The 19,634-nt window shown below is 41.5% G+C and overlaps 2 protein-coding genes across 11 annotated transcripts in view; one reads left to right on the plus strand and one right to left on the minus strand.

Annotated features, from left to right (window-relative positions):
• cntrob (centrobin, centrosomal BRCA2 interacting protein) overlaps nt 1-6,898 on the plus strand; it is a 35,015-nt gene extending 28,117 nt beyond the window's left edge. For 9 of the 10 annotated variants that reach the window (XM_071406891.1, XM_071406893.1, XM_071406890.1 and 6 more), the window contains 4 exons: nt 4,581-4,635; nt 4,780-4,920; nt 5,020-5,119; nt 6,657-6,898. In XM_071406891.1, the coding sequence (XP_071262992.1) occupies nt 4,581-4,635; nt 4,780-4,920; nt 5,020-5,119; nt 6,657-6,825 (465 nt within the window). In that variant the 3' untranslated portion in view covers nt 6,826-6,898. The remainder of the gene's footprint in view (nt 1-4,580; nt 4,636-4,779; nt 4,921-5,019; nt 5,120-6,656) is intronic. The other variant, XM_071406894.1, reaches the window with a different exon arrangement.
• Nucleotides 6,899-12,000: 5,102 nt separating this feature from the next.
• The window catches only part of LOC139578829 (TBC1 domain family member 2A-like), a 41,465-nt gene continuing 33,831 nt past the window's right edge, over nt 12,001-19,634 (minus strand). The window contains exon 12 of the mRNA XM_071406900.1: nt 12,001-14,292. Coding sequence (XP_071263001.1) covers nt 14,118-14,292 — 175 coding nt within the window. The 3' untranslated portion in view covers nt 12,001-14,117. The remainder of the gene's footprint in view (nt 14,293-19,634) is intronic.

The following is a 19,634-nucleotide window of genomic DNA, read 5'->3' on the forward strand; positions in this document are numbered from 1 at the left end:
AGTGTTTTTAACAAAGTTTACCTACGGGTAGTGTATGCCCATGGGCGAACTGTCTGGTTACCCCCTTTTCCCACTATCAAAGAAACACTCAAACATCATAACAAAACCAATACTCACAGGTGGGGACAAAGTGACATGTAGTTGCAAACCACACAATGGATCTACAGACATATGGCATTGACAGAGAGATTGAGCTCTAGAGAACACAACTGACAGGGTTTTTAAACCAAGGGAAAGGGAATGTGATTGGGTAGGAGAAAAGGAGCAGGTGTCTTCTGATTAGCGACTGATTGGGGAATGATGATTGTCACCTGTGAGTAGGGGAGAAGGAGAGAACAGAAATACACACAGGATACACACAGAATACTTGTATCCGTTACAGTACACATGAGGAGAAAGCTGATTTCTCCATTGTTGTAAATATATCCTCTGTCTGATTCCCAGTTCTTCCACTAGATGGCATGACGTCTCTTGGCCACTTGAAACCAGTTGTGTCTGGTTTGGGTACTGGGTCACTGTGCAAAATGGCTGAATGGATTTTCAAGCCTTGGCAATCAGGGCTTTCAAGTTACAGTAAACGTCAGACGGGCCTGGACATATACTGGCTTAAGCAGGGGGACACGTCTGGCACTGCAGGATTTGAGTCCCTGGCGGCGTAGTGTGTTACTGATGGTAGGCTTTGTTACTTTGGTCCCAGCTCTCTGCAGGTCATTCACTAGGTCCCCCCGTGTGGTTCTGGGATTTTTGCTCACCGTTCTTGTGATCATTTTGACCCCACGGGGTGAGATCTTGCGTGGAGCCCCAGATCGAGGGAAATTATCAGTGGTCTTGTCTTGTATGTCTTCCATTTCCTAATAATTGCTCCCACAGTTGATTTCTTCAAACCAAGCTGCTTACCTATTGCAGATTCAGTCTTCCCAGCCTGGTGCAGGTCTACAATTTTGTTTCTGGTGTCCTTTGACAGCTCTTTGGTCTTGGCCATAGTGGAGTTTGGAGTGTGACTGTTTGAGGTTGTGGACAGGTGTCTTTTATACTGATAACAAGTTCAAACAGGTGCCATTAATACAGGTAACGAGTGGAGGACAGAGGAGCCTCTTAAAGAAGAAGTTACAGGTCTGTGAGAGCCAGAAATCTTGCTTGTTTGTAGGTGACCAAATACTTATTTTCCACCATAATTTGCAAATAAATTCATTAAAAATCCTACAATGTGATTTTCTGGATTTTATTTCTCATTTTGTCTGTCATAGTTGAAGTGTACCTATGATAAAAATTACAGGCCTCTCTCATCTTTTTAAGTGGGAGAACTTGCACAATTGGTGGCTGACTAAATACTTTTTTTGCCCCACTGTACATAGTTTTTTATCTTTAGAATTACTAGTCTTACACATATACCTTCATTAAATTTCCCCTAATGTGCGACGTGCTTATAAGCCTACCTCTTTCTCTATTGTTGCTTAATTCCTTGTTAAGGACAACAAAACTTATTTAATTTATCTTCATCATTGTAATGAAAGGCTTTAATAATATAGGACTAGAATAAGATGCAGACAGCTTTTACTTCTCTTCACGAAGATTTAATCATTATGGGTCTGAATAAATAACTCTACCGCCATCAGGTGTTCCCTTTTCTTTCAAACTCCATGAGTTCTATAGGCTGCTAGGCTTGGGCGGCATCCAGATGGTCATATCTTCATACCGACCTTGTGCCATACCGGGATATTCTGTAATACTGAACACAAGGGCGCTGCTTTCAAACCCCACTGATACTCTGTAATCTGAAGGTTAGCAAGGCTAACAAGTACATGTAAAATCCCACAGAGAATGCTATCTAAATGCTAATGAGCGCCTTGCGAAATGTTTTTACAGTTTCTAACCTAAACTATACAAGTAACTCAAAAATTATACTCACAATTTGCTGCACGCACAAAACAAATATTTAGCTAACAAGGCTCTTAATCCAGGAAGGGATTCTCTGTTTTTACCAAGCAAATGCTTGATTTTGTAAGAAGCTAACCATTTAGCTAGATAGCTTACTAGTTACTAAATTAGCAATCCAAATGCATTTAGCACATTTTAGACAGTTAACTTAATTGTTATAAGATATTGAGCTGGCAAACATTTAGTTGTGAATTCCATACTGCAATTAGATCACCTGGCACATGCTGCACAACAGTGAGTGACTCAAGTCTCCATTCCCTCATCGTTGTGCACTTGTAAACAAACACCACGTGACTGGAGACTACCGTAAGCTTCATAATAATGTGACGGGTGAAATGAAGAACACAATGTTCTTTATCTCCTAACATATATATATATTTTTTTTATAAATAGTTTGGACTGTATTGAAAAACCATCCCATGGCTTTTTCCAAATACCCCGGTATATGGTATACCGCCCATGCTTAGCTGCTGTATTTAACATTAAGCAAACAAGAGCTTGTATTCCTCTTCAAATAGTCTATTAGTATAAGAAATGCAACAACAAAATTCCATCAAGTTATTCTATGGAACTCCAAGAGCTAAGCAGTGTTTTTTAAGGAGAAAGGTCAGTGGAGAGCAGTTGCAAAAGACAAGACGCTATAAGTTAGAAGCTTATGTATAACACATTCATTAGCTAAATATAAGGCTACTACTGCATTGAATGTATCACCTAAAAGAGGTAGGCTAGGACATCTATATACAGTACCAGTCAAAAGTTTGTACACGCCTACTCATTCAAGGGTGTTTCTTTATTTTTACTATTTTCTACATTTCTACGTTGCTAGACTGAAGCCACTCTTCAGTAAAAGGCACATGACAGCCCTCTTGGAGTTTGCCAAAAGGCACCTAAAGACTTTGACCATGAAAAACAAGATTTTTTAACACCTGGACTACTGTTCAGTCAATTTGTCAGGTGTCACAAAGAGGGACTTAGAAAAATTGCAATTGTCTCAGAAAAGGGCAGCACAGCTGGCCTTTGGATGTACACAGCAAACATTAATATCTCTCCTGGCTCAAAATAGAGAGATTGACTTCACAAATTTTATTTGTGAGAGGTATTGACATGTTGAAGCACCGAGCTGTCTGTTTTAAACGACTAACACAGCTCAGGCACCCATGCATACCCCACAAGACATGATTTTACAGTCCCTAAGTCCAGAACAGACTTTGGGAGGCGTACAGTACTACATAGAGCCATGACTACATGGAACTCTATTCTACGTCAGGTAACTGATGCAAGCCCAAATATAGGCACAGACACATGCATACACACACGATAACATACGCACTATACACATACATTCACATGGATTTTGTGTTGTAGATATGTGGGAGTGGAGTATGGGCCTGAGGCCACACACTTTTAGTGTGTTGTGAATTCTGTAATGAATGTATTGTAATGTTTAAAAAAAAAATGTATAACTGCCTTAATTTTGCCGGACCCCAGGAAGAATAGCTAGGCGGCAACTAATGGGGATCCATAATAAATACAAATAGATGTTAGACACACCTTTGGCTGCGATTACAGCTTAGTAATTCTGGGCAAATTTCTAAGAGCTTTCCACACCTGGATTGTGCAACATTCCCATTATTATTTAAAAAATTCTTCAAGCTCTGTCAAATTGGTTGTTAATCATTGATGGACAACCATTTTTCAGGTCTTGCCATAGATTTCCAAGTCGATTTAATTCAAAACTGTAACTCGGCCACTCAGGAGCATTCACTTTCTTCTTGGTGAGCAAATCCAGTGTAGATTTTGCCTTGTGTTTTAGGTTATTGTCCTGCTGAAAGGTGAATTCATCTCCCAGTGTCTGCTGATAAGCAGAATGAACCAGGTTTTCCTCTAGGATTTTGCCTGTGCTTTTATCCTAAAAAAAAAATCCCCTATCCTTAACGATTACAAGTATACCCATAACATGAAGTTTGAAAATATGTAGATTGGCCCCAAACATAACACTTTTGTATTTAGGACAAAAAGTTGATTACTTTGCCACATTTTTTTGCAGTATTACTTTAGTGCCTTGTTGCAAACAGGATGCATGTTCTGGAATATTGTTATTCTGTACAATTCTGTCAATTGGGTTAGTATTGTGGAGTAACTAATATGTTGTTGATCCATCCTCAGTTTTCTCCTGTCACAGCCATTAAACTCTGTAACTGTTTTAAAGTCACCATTGGCCTCATGGTAAAATCTCTGAGTGGTTTCCTTCCTCTCCGGCAAGGGAGTTGGGAAGGACGCCTGTATCTTTGTAGTGTTGGGAAACCACCCTGGTCTTTGTAGTTGAATCTGTGTTTGAAATTCACTGCTCGACTGAGGGATCTTACAGATAATTGTATGTGTGTGGTACAGAGATGAGGTAGTCATTCAAAAATCATATTAAACACTATTATTGCACACAGAGTGAGTCCATGCAACTTATTATGTGACTTGTTAAGCTTATTTACCGGCTTTTCACAGTTATTTATTCGTAGAAAGCGAGTGGGTTTGGGTGTTAAATCTTAGTAAGTATCGGTAACCCGGTTCCCACTTTTTAACCCTGCTATGAACTGCCTATTAAGGGAAACCAATGAGACCCCTCTCTCCATCTGTCTTTCTATCAGTTGTTAGATCGTTCTCCAGGAGAGCCCGTGGACAGTCCAGCTCAGGACAACACAGGTAACCATGGCAACTAGTATTCTAATATTACAAGGTTTACATTTTTTACATTTTAGTCATTTAGCAGACGCTCTTATCCAGAGCGACTTACGTTTAATTACCTCAAGGGTGGTGAAGCATTATGTGTGTTTTATTTACCTGGAGGGGGGGGGGTGTGTGTGTGTGTGTGTTTAGGTCTGGGGTCATCGTGGGACAGTGTGAAGTTTCAGCTTCACGCCCCTCTGGTCACTCCCTCCTCCCCTGGAGACCAAACCAGACACCCCACACGCAATCCAACTAACACAGGTGTGCTGCATACACACAAATATACAAACACAAAAATGGCCTGGGAATATATATCTAATTTCAGTTTATAAACCCACCTCCACCCCTGTGTGTTTGCAGGTCAGGTGTCAGCCCAGCTCAGGTCTCTCCTGGCGCAGTTCCCCTCCCAGCCTGACAGGGCGGCGCGCTCTCTGCAGTTGCTCTCTACGCTGACCCATGGGTAAACCACAGACACACACCCCTTATGAACTTACCTGTCCACAACAAACATTTAACAAGCTGTATTTCAGAATGTTATTGGCGCTCTGAGCATTCAGACTGCGGTTTATTGTGGCTGTGTATTCTGTGTGTATTAAGGTTTATGTTTCATATTGTCTATTTTTTATTTACCTTAATTGAATCAAGGAGTCACCATTGAGACCAGTGTCTCTTTGGAGGGAGCCCTGCATATACATTACCGGTCAAAAGTTTTAGAACACCTACTCATTCAAGGGTTTTTCTTTATTTTTACTATTTTCTACATTGTAGAATAATAGTGAAGACATCAAAACTATGAAATAACACATATGTAGTAACCATAAAAGTGTGAAAGAAATCCAAATATATTTTATATTTGAGATTCTTCAAATAGCCACCCTATTATAGCCATTCATATTATGGCAAGAACAGCTCAAATAAGCAAAGACAAACAACAGTCCATTACTTTAAGACATGAAGATCAGTCAATACGGAACATTTCAAGGACTGTGAAAGTTTCTTCAAGTGCAGTCGCAAAAACCATCAAGCTCTATGATGAAACTGGCTCTCATGAGGACCGCCACAGGAGTGGAAGACCCAGAGTTACCTGTGCTGGAGAGGATACGTTCATTAGTTACCAGCCTCAGACATTGCAGCCCAAATAAATGCTTCACAGAGTTCAAGTAACAGGCACATCTCAACATCAACTGTTCAGAGGAGACTGCATGAATCAGGCCTTCATGGTCAAATTTCTGCGAAGAAACCACTACTAAAGGACACCAATAAGAAGATACTTGCTTGGGCCAAGAAACCAAAACATAGAACAATAGACCAGTGGAAATGTGTCCTTTGGTCAGGTGTCCAAATTGGAGATTTTTGGTTCCACCCGCCGTGTCTTTGTGAGACGTGGTGTGGGTGAACGGATGATCTCTGCATGTGTATTTCCCACCGTAACGCATGGAGGTGGTGGTGTTATGGTGTGGGGTTGCTTTGCTGGTGACACTGTCTGTGATTTATTTAGAATTCACGGCACACTTAACCAGCATGGCTACCACAGCATTATGCAGCGATACGCCATCTCATCTGGTTTGGGCTTAGTCCCACTCATTTGTTTTTCAACAGTACAATGACCCAAAACACACCTCCAGGCTGTGTAAGGGCTATTTTACAAAGAAGGAGAGTGGTGGAGTGCTGCATCAGATGACCTTGATTTGTTTAACACTTTTGGTTTCTACATGATTCCATATGTGTCATTTCATAGTTTTGATGTCTTCACTATTATTCTACAATGTAGAAAATAGTAAAAATAAAGAAAACCCCTTGAATGAGTAGGTGTCCTAAAACTTTTGACCGTATTGTCCAATTTCATGAAATACATAAAAATACACAAAATACAATATCAAACAAATAAAATACAGCATACTACACTATTGAACAGAGAAACACAAATGTACACAATATTTACAAAACAAAGTGAACACATTCTTCATTTATAAAAATCCTCTGTCTGGTCTGTATAGGTCTGATGGTGAGTGTGAGGAGAAGCCGAGCCGCCTGAAGAAGAGCGACCCACTCCTCCGGAACTCTGGAGTGTCCCGAGTAACTAGTCAGGGGTCCGGGGTGAGGGGTCAGGTGCCGGGTATGAGGGGCAGAAGGGGGTGGCAGGGAAGGGGGGGAGCGTGGAGATGATGATTTTGTTAAAAAGCTGTTTGAATGTTTTATCACATGTTTTTGACTATTATTAAAATCTACTTTTTCTATTCATGAGGTTCTGTGTGTATTCTAAACAACTTTTTAATATATATTTTTTTTAAATTGAACCTCTAGAGGATCTGTGTCCCGTCCTCGGGATGGTTGCGCTAACGTATGCTAATGTGAGTAGCACGAGGTTGTAGGAAACAAAACAACATCCCAGGACATAGACATATCTGATAAGGGCAGATATATTAACAAGAATTTAAGCTAACTGCACTGTCCAATTTACAGTAGCTATTACAGTGAAAGAATACCATGCTATTGTTTGAGAAGAGTGCACAATTATGAACTTGAAAATGTATGAATAAACCAAATTAGGCACATTTGGGCAGTCTTGATACAACATTTTGAATAGATATGCAATAGTTAATTGGATCAGTCTAAAACTTTGCCATACACTCCTGGCATCTAGTTGCCAAAGTCTATATTGCGTCTGGGCTAGAATAATTCATTATGGCCTTTCTCTTGCATTTCAAAGATAATGGTACAATTATCTTTTTTTAAACGTGTTTTTTCTTTGTATTGTCTTTTACCAGATCTAATGTGTTATATTCTCTCATACATTAATTTCACATTTCCACAAACTTTAAAGTGTTTCCTTTGAAATGGTATCAAGAATATTTATATCCTTGCTTCAGGTCCTGAGCTACAGGCAGTTAGATTTGGGTATGTCATTTTAGGCTAAAATTGACAAAATCCTTAAGAGTTAACCTTTATATAACTAGGCAAGTCAGTTAAGGACAAATTATTATTTTACAATGATGGCCTACCCTGGCCAAATCCTCCCCTAACCAGGATGACAATTGTGTGCCGGCTTATGGGACTCCCGATCATGGGATCGAACCAGGGGCTGTAGTAATGCCTCTAGCACTGAGATGCCATGCCTTAGACCACTGCGCAAATCTGAAGCCCAAGTGAGAAAAGAAATATGATCTCCCTCGTCCCTCTTACTCACGCTTACTCTTTAAATACGAGTAAAACTAAATGCATGCTTTTCAACCGATCGCTGCCTGCACCTGCCCGCCTGTCCAACATCACTACTCTGGACGGCTCTGACTTAGAATATGTGGACAACTACAAATACCTAGGTGTCTGGTTACACTGTAAACTCTCCTTCCAGACTCACATCAAACATCTCCAATCCAAAGTTAAATCTGCAATTGGCTTCCTATTCCGCAACAAAGCATCCTTCACTCATGCTGCCAAACATACCCTTGTAAAACTGACCATCCTACCAATCCTCCACTTCGGTGATGTCATTTACAAAATAGCCTCCAATACCCTACTCAATAAATTGGATGCAGTCTATCATAGTGCCATCCGTTTTGTCACCAAAGCCCCATATACTACCCACCACTGTGACCTGTACGCTCTCGTTGGCTGGCCCTCGCTTCATACTCGTCGCCAAGCCCACTGGCTCCAGGTCATCTACAAGACCCTGGTAGGTAAAGTCCCCCCTTATCTCAGCTCGCTGGTCACCATAGCAGCACCCACCTGTAGCACGCGCTCCAGTAGGTATATCTCTCTGGTCACCCCCAAAACCAATTCTTCCTTTGGCCGCCTCTCCTTCCAGTTCTCTGCTGCCAATGACTGGAACGAACTACAAAAATCTCTGAAACTGGAAACACTTATCTCCCTCACTAGCTTTAAGCACCAGCTGTCAGAGCAGCTCACAGATTACTGCACCTGTACATAGCCCATCTATAATTTAGCCCAAACAACTACCTCTTTCCCTACTTTATTTATTTATTTTGCTCCTTTGCACCCCATTATTTCTCTCTACTTTGCACATTCTTCCACTGCAAATCCATTCCAGTGTTTTACTTGCTATACTTGCTATATTGTATTTACTTTGCCACCACAGCCCTCCATGTGCTCGCCAGAGGTAGCCTGACTGCCATTAGGTACCAAGAGGAGATCCTCAGACCCCTTGTGAGACCATATGCTGACACATGCACATTTGTGGCCTGCTGGAGGTCATTTTGCAGGGCTCTGGCAGAAAGGCGGAGGTAGCGGTCCTGCTGCTGGGTTGTTGCCCTCCTACGGCCTCCTCCACGTCTCCTGATGTACTGGCCTGTCTCCTGGTAGCGCCTCCATGCTCTGGACACTACACTGACAGACACAGCAAACCTTGCCACAGCTCGCATTGATGTGCCATCCTGGATGAGCTGCACTACCTGAGCCACTTGTGTGGGTTGTAGACGCCGTCTCATGCTACCACTAGAGTGAAAGCACCGCCAGCATTCAAAAGTGACCAAAACATCAGCCAGGAAATATAGGAACTGAGAAGTGGTCTGTGGTCACCACCTTGCAGAACCACTCCTTTATTGGGGGTGTCTTGCTAATTGCCTATAATTTCCACCTGTTGTCTATTCCTTTTGCACAACAGCATGTGAAATTTATTGTCAATCAGTGTTGCTTCCTAAGTGGACAGTTTGATTTCACAGAAGTGTGATTGACTTGGAATTACATTGTGTTGTTTAAGTGTTCCCTTTATTTTTTTGAGCAGTATATATATATATATATATATATATATATATATATATATATATATAATCTTGGACGATTTTTAATCTGTATAAGCTTTTTTTGATCCTCCAATAATCGGTATCGGAGTTGAAAAATCATAATCGGTCGGCCTCTAATGTATACAGTTGAAGTTTACATACACCTTAGCCAAATACATTTAAACTCAGTTTTTCACAATTCCTGACATTTAGACTGAGTAAAAATTTCCTGTCAGTTCGAATCACCACTTTATTTTAAGAATGTGAAATGTCAGAATATTAGTAGAGAGAATGATTTATTTCAGCTTTAATTTCTTTCATCACATTCCCAGTGGGTCAGAAGTTTACATACACTCAATTAGTATTTGGTAACATTGCCTTTAACTTGTTTAACCTGTCTAGGACTTCCGCTAGCCAACAGCCAATGGAATTGCAGGGCGCCAAATACAAATCAACAGAAATCTCATAAATCAAATTTCTCAGCCAGGAAGCATAGGCCAGGAAGCATAGGAACTGAGAAGTGGTCTGTGGTCACCACCTGCAGAACCACTCCTTTATTGGGGGTGTCTTGCTAATTGCCTATAATTGTCTATTCCATTTGCACAACAGCATGTGAAATGTATTGTCAATCAGTGTTGCTTCCTAAGTGGACAGTTTGATTTCACAGAAGTGTGATTGACTTGGAGTTACATTGTGTTGTTTAAGTGTTCCCTTTATTTTTTTGAGCAGTGTATATATATATATATATATATGCACATTATCGAACAAAACATAAGTGTTTTGTGTAACATGATGTCATATGACTCATCTGATGAAGATGTTCAAAGGTTAGTGATAAATTTTATCTCTATTTGTGGGTTTTGTGAAAGCTATCTTTGCTGTGAAAAAATGTCTGTGCTTTTTTGGATTTGGTGGTGAGCTAACATAAATATATGTTGTGTTTTCGCTGTAAAACATTTTTTTTTTAATCGGACATGTTGGCTGGATTCACAAGATGTGTATCTTTCATTTGCTGTATTGGACTTGTTAATGTGTGAAAGTTAAATATTTCTAAAAAATATTTTTGTATTTCCCGCGCTGCCTTTTCAGTGGAATGTTGGGGGGGAGGTTCCGCTAGCGGAACCCCTGGGCTGTAAAGGTTAACATAAACAATATTTCACTCCACTCTAAAAATATACTTTTGGATTATAAACATGTATATACATTTTAGAAAAGGAATACTAAAATATCCCTTGTATCGTCATGTCATATACATCATAACCCGCGGGGTTCACAGTTGTTCAAATGTTGCATATACATTTTTTAGTATCTCGGTATTGTGTTATATTGTTTTCTAGAGTGTACGAAAAATAATATATATGAATGCAGCTACCACTTCATTAAAAAACTTTAGATGCATTTGCCCCTAGATAATTTTGTTATATAATGGGTACATGTGGGGTTTCCTACCTCTGGAAGTTCCTTTGGTCTGTACAGAGTTAGGTAAATCTGCTCTTTGCCCCTTACATGGGGAATAATCTCCAAGCTGCTCTAAACATTGCTGTTTTTTGATGTCTCTAGGTTAATCTCTAGACTGTTGAATGAGGCCTGTTACAACTTTCTTACAAAACCTTTAAAGGGAGTTGGTGAAACCATTTAATCATGGATGTATGTAAAACATACGCCTCCAAATCTAATATATTATTTTCACTAACTCACCTTCAGAAAGCTCCATTAGGATGGATTCACAGATGATCTATTAGCTGCTCGAGATTCCGCGGTTCTGGGTTGCTGGCCTGGTGTTTGGAGTTGCGCTAATGCCTTTCGTACAGAATGGTTAGAATACGGTCTGTTTCACTAGCCTCGCTCTGCGGTCGTGTCTCTAACAAGAGATAGCATGTAATGAGTTTACAGAGCGGGGGTGACGTTTTTCGGGCGACATCCTGTATGCAAAAATGGACCAGTAGTACCCCAGAATGTTTAGAGACCCCAAAACAACAGGAGGGTTTCTCGACATGTTATGTCTGTCTGTATTGCCTTTATGCCTCGTAGCACCTCAGGGGAAGCGGCTTGGGGGGTGTCCGAAATAAATGTATAGACCTGGGTGGGGCCGTTTGTATATTGGCTGATTATAAATAACATGGTCCCGTGTGGCTCAGTTGGTAGAGCATGGCGCTTGCAACGCCAGGGTTGTGGGTTCATTCCCCACGGGGGGACCAGGATGAATATGTATGAACTTTCCAATTTGTAAGTCGCTCTGGATAAGAGCGTCAGCTAAATGACTTAAATGTAAATGTAATGTTTTAAACCGTAGGAGGTTGTCTAGACAAGAAATATTCTGCCTGGGTTGTTTGACTTTTTAGCCTCCCACGTCCTTATGGGTGAGATAAATACGTATTTGAAAGGCATGTGTGGTAAATGAATCGAAAGTGCCCATTTGAAGAGAAGCACACCTTTTTGGTTTCAAACGCCCCATGCAGAGACACACACCCCCACCCACTTTTGTTTTGAAACACACACACCTACATTCCCGCGCACGCACACGTCTTTTCCTAAATTCTTTTTCTCCGGGACATTCATGATGATAGAGCTAAAAGACAGAGCCCCTTCGTTAAAGGTGAGATACCTCTTTAAAACCATTTATTTAATTCATAATATTTAGTACAGACCTTTTTAAAACATCTTATAATTCATCCAATACAATTTTACTGCGCAATGTTGAAACATGCACGTATGTTTTATTTATAAACATTGCTGTACAACAGTTATACATCATTACCAGACAGTACTACAGTTTTAATAACCTTTAATGTTTATAACATGCTGTTGTAGGAAAGACTGTATTCGTATAAAATAAGACATTGTTTTTTAAGACATTGTTGGTGTTGGAGTCCTGTTTGGCCATGCTATCATGGGTGAACTAGGAGTACAGGAGGGGACTAAGCACACACCCCTGAGGGGCCCCCGTGTTGAGGATCAGCGTGGCAGATGTGTTGCTGCGTACCCTTAACACCTGGGGGTGGCCCGTCAGGAAGTCCAGGATCCAGTTGCAGAGGGAGGTGTTTAGTCCCAGGGTCCTTAGCTTAGTGATGAGCTTTGTGGGCACTATGGTGTTGAACGCTGATCTGTATTCAATGAACAGCATTCTCACATAGGTGTTCCTTTTGTCCAGGTGGAAAAGGGCAGTGTGGAGTGCGATTGAGATTGCGTCGTCTGTGGATCTGTTGGGGCGGCATGCGAATTGGAGTGGGTCTAGGTTTTCTGGAATGATGGTGTTGTGAGCCATGGCCAGCCTGTCAAAGCACTTCATGGCTACTGATGTGAGTGCTACGGACGGTAATGATTTAGGCAGATTACCTTTGCTTCCTTGGGCACAGTGACCACTATTCCACCCGCTAAAACCTACCCCCATCCCAAGTTGGATTGTCATCCCAGTGACTAGCAGACCACCCCTGTCCACCTGGATCCTAGGGCCTTTGAGAGATTGGGACCTATCCTTTCAAAAGAGCACAGTGCCATCCACAGAATAGAAGCAGATTTTAACGCCCTCACGGGGGGGGGGGGGGGGGGGACTCCTGTATAGTTAGGGATGGTTAGTGCAGTTTTGATCCTGGCAGGATACAACAAGACCTGGAGCCCAGAAGACGGTATCCCGGAGAGGGTCTCATGGAGTAGACCTATCCTTTTTGATTTATTATTTAAATAAACACCCTTGAAACCGAGCTAATCCTACTCTGTCTGGGTCTGATCTATGTAAACTTCTTGGCCAAACACCCTGGTCTGCCATATCATATATCCTGATGCCTAGTCAACTTACCTCTATACATACAGTGAGTTTCAAAAGTATTGGGACAGTTACAAAGTCTTGAATGAATCATGAATAATGATGAGTGAGAAAGAGATTTATGCCTCTAACTTTCTCACTCATTATTCACGATTCATTCAGGATTATCCATAAATATGGTAGCACCCACAGTAATGTAGAAGTGTTTTGAAACATTCTATTCTTATTTACAGTAAAAGTGACCATGCAAAATAATCTGAAACACAACCAAAACAAACAGCAAATGCATCCAACAGAGTCGCAAGCTTGATGTAGTCATTGCGTGCTGTGAAATTGGGACCAAATGCTTAACTACTTTAATACACGCAAGTGAATGTCCCAATACTTTTGGTCTCCTAAAATGGGGGGGGACTATGTACAAAAATGTATGTAATTTCTGAACAGTTCACCTGATATGGGTGAAAATACCCTCAAATTTAAACTGACAGTCTGCACTTTAACCTCACAGTCAGTCATTGTATCATTTAAAATCCAAAGTGCTGGAGTACAGAACCAAAACAACATCAAATGTGTCACTGTCCCAACACTTTTGGAGCTCGATGTATCTACCCCTACCACTCCCTGCACATTGTAAATATGGCACTGTAGATATGGTACTGGCACTGACCCTGTATATAGCTTACTTGCTTCCTCGTGTTCTAATTTCTATTTCTCGTCTTTTTTAAATTCTACTTTATACATTTTTATAGTACTATTGATATTGATTACTGCATTGTTGGGAAAGAGCTTGCAAGAAAGGCATTTCACTGTATTTATGCACGTGACAATAAAACATGAACATTGAAAACATCAAACAAGAAATTACAAACCTACAATATCTACTGGGATAAGTGAGTAACAGGAGGCAGGAGGTAAAAGTTCCGATTGGAATCTGGCCAGAGCCTTTTATCCAGAGCTCATGTGGCCCCCTCCCTGTCCTTGTGCTGGCGTCGCTCTCTACCCAGCTTCCTCTGGATACGCTCTAACTCACTCAACTGTACATGCACACACTGAAGGTGCAGGGCCCGTCTCTGACGGAGCAGCTTGAAAGGAAACGGGTTCATGTCGCTGAATGCAATGGTCGTCAGTCTCCTGTGGAAGGAAGGAAAAAGCAGTGTGTGATGTGTGTATCGGTTGTATATTTTGACGCATATGTTGTCCAGTCACACACTATAATTACATAGAAGTATTTTCAGTCCTGTTAACAAGTGTAGACAAATTAGTGGGAATTGTATTAAATGGTTTTGGGGAGAAGAACAGTCTCTATAACCAGGTTTCCATCCAACCATTTAATGCGGATTAATTACCTGAGGCATACTTGAGAGAATGGCGCCGAAGGAGATGGCTGCTGTTTCACGATCCCGTATCCAATTGTGCTACTGTGTATGTTTTTTTGCGTTATTCGTAACTTATTTGTACATAATGTTTCTGCCACCGTGTCTTATGACCGAAAAGAGCTTCTAGATATCAGGACAGCGATTACTCACCCAAACTGGAGGAATACTTTTTCTTCAACGAGTCGAACGGGAAAGATTTACTTTAGATGCCTGACAAGGCCCTCATCCCCGTCATTCGCAGGAGAAAGAGACGCCGGTATCGAGGACGAAGTTCCAGGTGTCTTGTAAGGATCTGTCGCCGAGAGGGTAATCCACCTTTACCATCAGACATATTAGCCAACGTACAATCAATCGATAATAAAATAGACAAACTACAATCACGTATATCCTACCAACGGGACTTTAAAAACTGTAATATCTTATGTTTCACCGAGTCGTGGCTTAACGACGACATGAATAACATACAACTGGCGGGTTTAAAGCTTTTTCGGCAGGATAGAACAGTGGCCTCTGGTAAGACAAGGGGTGGCGGTTTATGTATATTTGTGAACAACAGCTGGTGCACAAAATCTAAGGAAGTCTCGAGGTTATGCTCACCTGAGGTAGAGTATCTCATGATAAGCTGTAGCAAGAGAGTATGTACATACATACATACATACCCCAACCAGAAGCCATGGATTACAGGCAACATCCGCAACATCCGCTTTCAAGTAGCGGGACTCTAACCCTGAAGCTTATAATCCCGCTATGCCCTACAACGAACCATTAAACAGGCAAAGCGCCAATACAGGACTAAGATTTTATCGTGCTCTGACGCTCGTCGGATGTGGCAGGACTTGCAAACTATTACAGACTACAAAGGGAAGCACAGCCACGAGCTGCCCAGTGACACGAGCCTACCAGACGAGCTAAATTAATTCTATGCTCGCTTCGAGGCAAGTAACACTGAAGCATGCATGAGAGCATCAGCTGTTCCCGGACGACTGTGTGATCACGCTTGCTGTAGCCCATTTGAGTAAGACCTTAAAAAAGGTCAACATTCGCAGGGCCAGACGGATTACCAGGACGTGTACTCCGAGCATGCGCTGACTAACTGGCAAGTGTCTTCACTGACATTTTCAACCTGTCCCTGACTGAGTCTGTAATACCAACATTTTTCAAGCAGACCACCATAGTCCCTGTGCCCAAGAACACTAAGGTAACCTGCCTAAATGACTACCGACCCGAAGCACTCACGTCTGCAGCCATGAAGTGCTTTGAAAGGCTGGTCATGGCTCACAACACCATTATCCCGGAAACCCTAGACCCAGCCCAATTTGCATACCGCCCTAACAGATCCACAGATGATGCAATCTCTATTGCACTCCACACTGCCCTTTCCCACCAGGACAAAAGAAACACCTGTGTAAGAATGCTATTCATTGACTACAGCTCAGCTTTCAACACCATGGTGCCCTCAAAGCTCATCACTAAGCAAAGGACACTGAAAATAAACACCTCCCTCTGCAACTGGATCCTGGACTTCCTGACGGGCCGGCTCCAGGTGGTAAGGATAGGTAACAACACATCCACCACGCTGATCCTCAACACGGGGGCCCCTCAGAGGTGCGTGCCCAGTCCCCTCCTGTACTCCCTGTTCACTCATGACTGCATGGCCAGGCATGACTCCAACACCATCATCAAGTTTGCCGTTGACACAACAGTGTAAAGCCTGATCAACAATGATGAGACAGACTACAGGGAGGAGGTCAGAGACCTGGCCATGTGGTGCAAGGACAACAACCTCTCCCTCAACGTGATCAAGATAAAGGAGAGGATTGTGGACTACAGGAAAAGGAGGACCGAGCACGCCCCCATTTTCATCGATGGGGCTGCAGTGGAGCAGGTTGAGAGCTTCAAGTTCCTCGGTGTCCACATCACCAACAAACTATCATGGTCCAAACACACAAAGACAGTCGTGAAGAAGGCACGACAAGATTTGTCATGAGACTGAAAAGATTTGGCATGGGTCCTCAGATCCTCAAAAAGGTTCTACAGCTGCACCGTCGAGAGCATCCTGACTCTTTGCTTCACTGCCTGGTATGGCAACTGCTCGGCCCCTGACCGCAAGGCACTACACAGGGTAGTGCGTACGGCCCATACATGCCATCCAGGACCTCTATACCAGGCGGTGTCAGAGGAAGGCCCTAAAAATTGTCAAAGACTCCAGCCACCCTAATCATGGACTGTTCTCTCTGCTACCACATGGCAAGCGGTACAGGAATGCCAAGTCTAGGTCCAAAAGGCTTCTTAACTTCTACTTGCTACGCATCCCGGATCCGGGAGCACCCCCATCAGTAAAAAAAGCTGACTAGCATAGCCTAGCATAGCGCCACAAGTAAATACTAGCATCTAAATATCATTAAATCACAAGTCCAAGACACCAGATGAAAGATACAGATCTTGTGAATCCAGCCATCATTTCTGATTTTTAAAATGTTTTACAGGGAAGACACAATATGTAAATCTATTAGCTAACCACGATAGCAAAAGACACAACTTTTTTTTCTCCACCATTTTTTTACTCCATCAGTAGCTATCACAAATTCGACCAAATAAAGATATAAATAGCCACTAACCAAGAAACAACTTCATCAGATGACAGTCTGATAACATATTTATTGTATAGCATATGTTGTTTTAGAAAAATGTGCATATTTCAGGTATAAATCACAGTTCTACATTGCAGCTGCAATCTGAAATAGTGCCGAAGCAGCCAGAATAATTACAGAGACCAACGTCAAATACCTAATTACTCATCATAAATCATTTCTGAAAAATACACAGCGTACAGCAAATGAAAGCCCAACATCTTGTGAATCCAGCCAATGTCCGATTTTTTAAGTGTGTTACAGCGAAAACACAATATAGCATTATATTAGCTTACCACAATAGCCAGAAACACAACCGCATTTACCAGCAGCAAATGTTAGCGATCGTAACAATCCAGCAAAAGATATATAATTGGACTAACCTTGATATACTTCATCAGATGACAGTCCTGTAACATCATATTACACAATGCATATAGGTTTTGTTCGAAAATGTGCATATTTAGCAGCACAAATCGTGGTTATACAATGTGATCAGTAGCAACAGTTCATGCATTCTGGCCGGCGCCATCTTGGAGAGGCACCTAATCTAATCGATAAATAATCGTAAACTTGACTAAAAAATACAGGTTGGACAGCAAATGAAAGATGCATTAGTTATTAATGCAACCGCTGAGTTAGATTTTTTAAATTAACGTTACTAGACATACAGTGTGCGTTACAGCCAGACTAGTGACGCAATTAATGGCGGACAAATCCATTTACATTTTTCCACATAAATACGGAATAACATCATAAATAGCTCTTACTTTTGGACGAGCTTCCATCAGAATCTTGGGCAAGTTGTCCTTTGTCCAAAAAAATTGTTGCTCGGTTGTAAAACGTCGTCTTCAACTTTGGAACTAGCAGCTAACAATAGCTATGTGGCGCAGACATGCCCAAATCCTCAAAACGCAATACTAAGGAAATTCCGAAAATAGCAATATACTCGCATAAACTGATATAACTCGGTTTAAAATAACTTCGTTATGATGTTTCTAACACCTATATCGAATTAAATCACAGACGGATATATCTAAGGCCTATAACGAGTGCTTTTGAGCATGCCATCCTGAGGTCCTCCATTGCGTCTTGACGAACGTCGAAAGGAGCGCACCCCCCATGCCATGGCCTTTTATAAGGTCTGAGATCTACGTAGAAACTCCATTCCAATTCTCATTGGTTACTGACATCCAGGGGAAGGCGGGTGCAGTTCATGTCGACCCATAGGATACATACAGAGCTTTAAACTGATCTGAGAACAGAGCCTCGTTTTCAGACCTTCGCAGTTCCTGTCATGAATTTCGCTGCAGAAAGAGTTCTGTTTCACCCACAGACATAATTCAAACGGTTTTAGAAACTAGAGATTGTTTTCTATCCAATAGTAATAATAATATGCATATTGTACGAGCAAGAATTGAGTACGAGGCAGTATAATTTGGGAACGATAAATGGTAACGTTGAAACGCACCCCCTATATTGAGAAAAGGTTAACTTCTTGTTAATCCAGCTGCTGTGTCAGATTTACAAAAAGGCTTTACGGCGAAAGCAGACCATGCGATTATCTGAGGACAGCGCGCCGCATACAAACACATGGAAATCATATTTCAACCAGACAGGTGCGCAACAAAAGTCATAAATAGTGATATAATTAATGTCTTACCTTTGAAGATCTTCTTCTGTTGGCACTCCAAAATGTCCCAGAAACATCACAAATGGTCCTTTTGTTCGATAATGTCCTTCTTTTATGTCCCAAAAATGTCAATTTATTTGGCACGTTTTATTCAGAAATACACGGGTTTCAACTCGCCCAACATGCCTACAAAGTATCTAATAAGTTACCTGTAAACTTGGTCCAAACATTTCAAACAACGTTCCTAATCCAACGTCAGGTACCCTAAAACGTAAATAATCGATACAATTTAAGACGGAATAAACTGTTTCTAATACCGGATAAAAACAAAGTGAAGCGCGTTCCAGTTCACACCGCCAAACAATAGAGTCCACTTGGAGTGACACTTACTAAGAACAGCCATACTTCTTAATTTCTCAAAAGAAAAACATCAACCAATTTCTAAAGACTGACATCTAGTGGAAGCCATAGCAACTGCAACCAGGTTCCTCATAAATAGGGCTTTCAATAGAAAACCATTGGGAAACACAATAACCTCATTATTTTTTCCCTGCTCGGGGTTTCGCCTACCAAATCAGTTCTGTTATACTCAGACTATATTCTAACAGTTTTAGAAACTTCAGAGTGTTTTATATCCAAATCTACCAATTATAGGCATATCCTAGCTTCTTGGCCTGAGTAGCAGGCAGTTTACTTTGGGCACGCTTTTCATCTGGACGTCAAAATACTGTCCCCTAGCCTTAAGAAGTTTTAACGGATAACATACAGTTGGCTGGGTTTTCCGTGCATTGGCAGGACAGAACAGCTACGTCCAATAAGACGAGGGGTGGTGGT

The sequence above is a fragment of the Salvelinus alpinus genome, chromosome 6 (genome assembly GCF_045679555.1).
Source record: "Salvelinus alpinus chromosome 6, SLU_Salpinus.1, whole genome shotgun sequence".
Classification (NCBI taxonomy): Eukaryota; Metazoa; Chordata; class Actinopteri; order Salmoniformes; family Salmonidae; genus Salvelinus; species Salvelinus alpinus.